General features: G+C 35.3%; 1 protein-coding gene across 1 annotated transcript; it reads left to right on the top strand.

Moving 5' to 3' along the window:
* The first annotated feature begins 379 nt into the window (after positions 1 to 379).
* On the top strand, positions 380 to 5,202 carry LOC21392093 (cysteine-rich repeat secretory protein 38). The gene is made up of 3 exons (XM_010096896.2): positions 380 to 600; positions 1,325 to 1,941; positions 4,556 to 5,202. The coding sequence occupies exons 2-3, from the start codon at positions 1,380 to 1,382 to the stop codon at positions 5,200 to 5,202; spliced, it is 1,209 nt and encodes a 402-aa protein (XP_010095198.1). The 5' UTR covers positions 380 to 600; positions 1,325 to 1,379.
* The last annotated feature ends 895 nt before the right edge of the window (positions 5,203 to 6,097 follow it).

The following is a 6,097-nucleotide window of genomic DNA, read 5'->3' as shown; positions in this document are numbered from 1 at the left end:
TTATCTCCTTAACTTTAAAAACTTTCATTTTACTCCCTGCATTTTAAATTGTTTCTACTTAATCATTTTTGTTACAAAATCTATTAAAAACAGATAGAAAACAAGATAATAAGTGAATACCACAATCACATAATCTTTTTATTTGAATTTCTGTTAAAAAACATATAAAAATTAAATAATCACATTTAACTGTCTTTTTTCAAATATTTGTACAAAATTTATAATAAAAAAGATTAAATGAGAATAATTTAAAATTTAAAAAATAAAACAAAATTTTTTAAAATTAAAAATAATTTTAAAATTCAGGTCACTCGGTAATAATCCTAAGTTCCTAACAATAATAATAATAACTGAGGCTATGATTCGGGATGTCATTTCGTGAAAGCGAAAAAAAAAACAAAAAAAAAATCGCTCTTTTACCGCTTTGTGATTACCGACATTTCTCTCTCCCTTCGGCGCCAAACTGTCATTCTTTCAGTCTACTTTCCCCTTTCAATGAAACCCTAGCCCAAAATCCATTTCCGTTTGTGCCTTTAGTTTCCTTCCATTTCTCAACCGCCAATTGGACTCAAGACTAGCGCTTCTACTGTTAAAGATAAGGTAATAGTTTCTATGCTTTAAATCAATTTTGTTGTTTGTTCGTTGTTTGTTTTTCTGAGTTCATTTTGCAATCGAGTTACAGGAATTACAATTACTCGATCGATTATCTTTTCCAGAGCTTTGTTCCACTCTCTATTTTTATTTTTTTTTATTTTTATATTTATATAATTGTCAAAGTTGGCACTCTAGGAGTTGACAAAACTGAGAATTTGGTTGTGCAAAAAAAAGAAAAAAAGCTGGGAATTCGATGCTGGAAATTGGTTTCCTATCTTTACGGTTTCTTCGAGTTTTATTTGTGCCGCATTCGAGAGATCCATGCTCTAATTTGGCGAGAAGTTTTTTTTTCTATTTTTTTTATTTTATTTTTGGGGAAGAAAAATGGTTGTGATTGTATGTACAAGGAAGGAATTGAAGAAAATTTATGGTTTAGTAATGTGGCACCATTTTTCTTTTTTCAAGGTTACTTATGTTTTTAATGAAGGATTGTTGCGTAAGATACTGTCTGTGTCAAAAGGAATATAATAGAGAAGAATTTAAGTGAAGTTTTGGTATATACATTGTTCCGGTTCGCTGTTGAGGGGGAAAAAAAGAAAAAAAACATCATTTCTTGGGTTTCTGCGTGTTTTAGTAGTAGTATCAGCCTTTAGAGAGTAGTTTTGGAATATGTTTGGTTGCGAAAGGTAGTAACCTTTCTTATTGTGAGTACATCTTGTTGGGATTGCAGGTTATTCTAGCTGTCTCTTTCAGTTTAGCGGCCTTCAATCTTATTATCAATTTGCATGCCCAGATTGGAGAATCGCCATTCTAGAGGGGATGGATCTAAATCCCTTGCAGAGACTTTGGCAAAGTGGAGAGAATACAATGACCGCCTTTATTCAACTGAGGGCGTCCACAAGCCAATTCCTAGAGTTCCGGCCAAGGGGTCGAAGAAAGGATGTATGAAGGGAAAGGGAGGGCCTGAGAATTCTCGCTGTAGCTTTAGGGGTGTGCGGCAGAGGACATGGGGCAAGTGGGTTTCTGAAATTCGGGCACCGAACAGGGGTAGTAGGCTTTGGCTAGGCACCTTCCCAACAGCCATTGAAGCTGCTCTTGCTTATGATGAAGCTGCAAGGGCTATGTACAGTTCCTGCGCTCGCCTCAACTTTCCTAACATTTCTATTTCCGTTTCTGGTTTACAAAAAGATTCTCCGTCAGTTGCCACACCATCAGTCTCTAGCTCACAAGCAACTCCAGCAGGTTCTGAGTTCTCTGGTACACCAAACAATTTGGAGGACTGCGCTGGTGAAGAAGTGGTGAAACCCGTTTCCAACAACACTCAGATTGAGGCCGCCATTCATCCTGGTAAAATAGATGAGAGAAGGGAAAGTGAATGAAGAATCATTCTTAGAATCCTTTTATGCCGTCCATGTTTATCTTGCATATACTGAAAATTTGATATTTTTCCTGAGATGCTAAACTGGTACGGGCTAATTATGTTCTGGGGTAACCGAAGGGGATGTTGATTTATCAATTTGCAGTTAGAATTCCTAATTTTTATATATTGAGTTGGATAATTCATTCTTGCCCTGCGGTCATTTTCATGGTTTCCAGCCATGTTAATCATTTTCTATGTCTAATTCTGCATGTTAGAGAGCATGTTTTGGGTTAGTGTCTCATCTACTAGGAAAATGTGATGGATTTTAAAGGGCTTTCATAGTGAGCAATGGAATGCATTAGGATCAGGTCCTCCGGATCCTGCTTAGTCCCCTTCGTTTATGATGTTTTTTCTACTCTTGTTTCTTCCTCATTTTCCTCATTTTATTCCGTTCTTTCAGTTTTCTTAGTAAGAACACGTGATGGTATTCTGCCTAAATAGTAGCCACATGTAATAAATAATAGAATACTGAGGATTCGAACCATACAATTTCTCAATTCCGACATAAAGGTAGTACATAACCTATAGCTGTATAGTAAGTAGTTCACTAGTCACCTCTTATCCACAAAGGCATTATTGCTTTTGATCCTCTATTCTTGAGTCATAAACTACAGAATAATATTAGATAATGTTGTCAACTTAATTGGCATGGAACAGGAACAAGATTGAACCAAGGGAAGCTCAATCAATTAAGTTTGAATTCATCCACGACACTTCTTAGCTTCTTAAGCAAACTATCTATAACTTGAGCTGAATTATTGAATTCTATTACGATGGCTTATCAATGGCTTTGGTGGGACTTGTGTGCCTAATTCTAGGAGAAATGCTTCTGCGGTTGCTACTAGACCTACAAACACTCATGAGGGTCCGATTGTCCAGACTTGCTCGTGCTATGTAAAATCCAACCCAAACACAAATAATTTTATTGTCGTTTATCAAAAGAAGATTTTAAGGGCTCCATTTTGATCTGTAGAACTAAGAAACAACAACTATAAAATGTGTGGAGCACCATGCTGAAGGAGGATCAGCAGACACGGCCCGAGTCTGACATTGATATTCATTTAAAAGAGTGCACATGACATCTCTCTCCATATAACATATCAAAAGATGTTGAGTACTTTCCCATTTTTATTATTATTTATTTATTTAATTATTTTTTATGGTAGAGTCCTTTCCAAGTTCCCATTTCTGGATGCACTATTTTGTAGTGTCTTATACAAACAATTGGAATCACCATAGAGTGTCTCTGAATTCTGTGAGTGAAGACCTCGATCGCTTTGCGGATTCGAGTTTTCAATTCAAGCTGATATGTGACATTTTCATAGAGTTTTTAACTGTTGTAGAAAAATTTACATATGATATTTTTTAAAAGCTTTTAACTGTTGAAATTTAGAACTGCAAACTCGAATCGGTAAAATGAAGAAGGTCTAAATAATACATTGCTTTGGTCGAAACGGTTTCATGACGGCTTTTTTTATTTATTTATTTTTTTTCTCTGGCTATAAGAGTTAAACCCTATGTATACATATATATCTTAGTTAAGAGTTGCCAAGGAAGTGAAGTTAATTCGTCTCTAATAACCTATGAGAGATTAGTTTTCTGGTTACAAAAACTTGCTTGTGGGATAAGTCCATTTTTTTCCCCTCATATTTTCATTGAACAAACAAAATTTTTTATTGTAGAGTATTTTATTATTGGTACCTTGTTATAAAGTGACAAGGACGGGCTACCTCTATAGGATAACTCTTTTTCCATTTTGCTCTATTAATTACATATCAAGTCTAGAGCTACATGAAAGGTGGAGGAATTTGAGAGAAAAAAAAAAATAATAAAAAAAAATTAAAACGAATAGGTGTTTTCGGTTGTATGTGGCTTATAAACTTTTGACCAAAGGAAAAAGGTGGTCGTTAAGATTAGCGATGAACCATGTCGCTAGTTAATAGACCAACGAAACTTGGAATTATAAAAACATATCCTGGGGTAAAAAAATGCCTCGGCTTAATTAAGTGGCCTAAAACCATTACTTCCAATAGAAACTGACTTAAAACAAAAGTTTCTTTTAAAATTTAATAGTCTATTATTTTTGGAATTTCAGATTACTCAGAAGATTCGTAATGCAACCATCAACCTAAAATATAATGTTCATTATCCAAAATCAAAAGTTTCATAAAAAATATAATACTCTAATTTATTAGGATATTAGATTGCTTATAAAATGAAAATGCAATCTTCAAACTATTAAAATATAATATTGTTAATAATCTGAAATTAAAGGTTTCATCAAAGGGGTTCTTTAAAAAAAAAAAAAAAAAAACATTACTATAATCTTTTAGGATTTTAGATTGCTTGCAACATCAGAAATATAATCTTCCAACTAAAATTCGGTGTTAATTAGCTGAAACCAATTTAACGTAATATGAAATAGCATTCAGCTTCAACTTTCATCCCATTCCCTTTCACAACATCACGAATTAATGTCTTTCCTAAAATTTATCACTTATTTCTCCCACTTAACATTGGTTGCTTCACTTTTCCATGTAGCTTTAGGAGCCTATCCTCTAACTCATATTTGTTCCGATTTCGAAACAAGCCTAAGGAAACTCATAAGCTATCTTTCCTTCCAAACCCCTCCAACCGTCTTCGGCATTTTTGGGACGGGCCAAATCTTCGACGAGGCCTACGGGTTCGCCCTTTGCCGCGGCGACCTGTTTCCCACAGACTGCGCCAGATGTGTCATCGAAGCGAGTGAGGAAATCCTCAGGCTCTGCCCTTACAAGCCCGACGCCGCCATTTGGTACGACCACTGCCTGCGGAGGTACCACAGCAACGATATCTTCGGCAAAATCGACACCCAAAGAGTGCCCCGGTTCGCGAGCGCGGCGAGCATAGGCGAAAACGAGGTGGCCTTTTCCGAAAGCACTAGGCGGCTGCTTGGTGGGCTGTCACAAAATGCTTCTGTGGATAGAAATCTGTATGCGAGTGACGAAATAGCAATCGACGACTCGAGGAAGATTCATGGGATGGCTCAGTGCACAAGAGACCTTTCCAAGAGTGAGTGTAAGAGGTGTCTTGATCACTTGGTTGATTCGGCAGTGGGCTGCTGTTCTGGAAAAAGAGGAGTTAGGATTATTTCTGCTAGTTGTTACTTAAGATATGAGCTCTACCCTTTTTCGAATATAAGCTATTAATTTGAAATAAGAACTAATCCAGTTTTGACGTCAATATATGCTGTCATTTATTGGAATTGCATTAATATATTTCTACTTGTTTGTAGAGCATGCATGATAAATGATCTGAGTGTATTTGTTTACTGCTTTGTTTCTAATATTGTTTACACGGTCGTTTTGTTTATAACAACATTGGTAGTCTTTTATAATACTACAAGTTAGTTTCTTGATTACTTTTCATGTCATATTTACGAACGGCGCAAAACATGGAATTTTTATTTGTTCAAAAGGCTATTTTCACCTTTAAAATGCAAGCAAACCATAAATATCTTGTGATGTAGATGTAGCATGTGCTAATGTCCTCGAGAAATTACGAGCTTTTTCAAACATTGGACCTAAGTCCCAAACAGACTATTTATGTAACCATCCTTTTTTTTTTTTTCTAATCATTAAAGCTTGAAATGGATTAGGAAGGATGGCTAAGGTATGTTGGGCCGAGTGAGGCTACCGCTCCTCTAGTCATTAAGTTGTTAGTTTCTTTTTCTTTAGCTTAAAAATTTTAGGTTTTTCATTTTTCCTACACTCAAAATTAGTTATCTCATATCAACCCTCACTAAAGAGTTTTACTCTTATGCGTTCTGAAATAAAATAATAACGCAAAAGATATTTCTATCGCAGAGCTTATGGCCCTAGATACTATTTTTAATAATTTTCATGTTAATTATTTCTCAAAAGAAATTTTAGTATATGTTTAAAGTTAAAGACTGGCTTCATCACTTTTCATCTCAAGGTGTAGTCAGAATTGTGAATTTAGCCGCTATATTACGAATGCAACCCCCGATTACGGAGCACTATTTTTCACTTAGAAATATCCAAACATAAAAGTTTGAACAATATTATAAGAGATTGATGGTGT

The sequence above is a fragment of the Morus notabilis genome, unplaced genomic scaffold, assembly GCF_000414095.1.
Source record: "Morus notabilis unplaced genomic scaffold, ASM41409v2 Scaffold635, whole genome shotgun sequence".
Lineage (NCBI taxonomy): Eukaryota > Viridiplantae > Streptophyta > Magnoliopsida > Rosales > Moraceae > Morus > Morus notabilis.
Note: the sequence above shows the minus strand (reverse complement) of the source record. Positions and strands in the feature narration are given on the sequence as shown.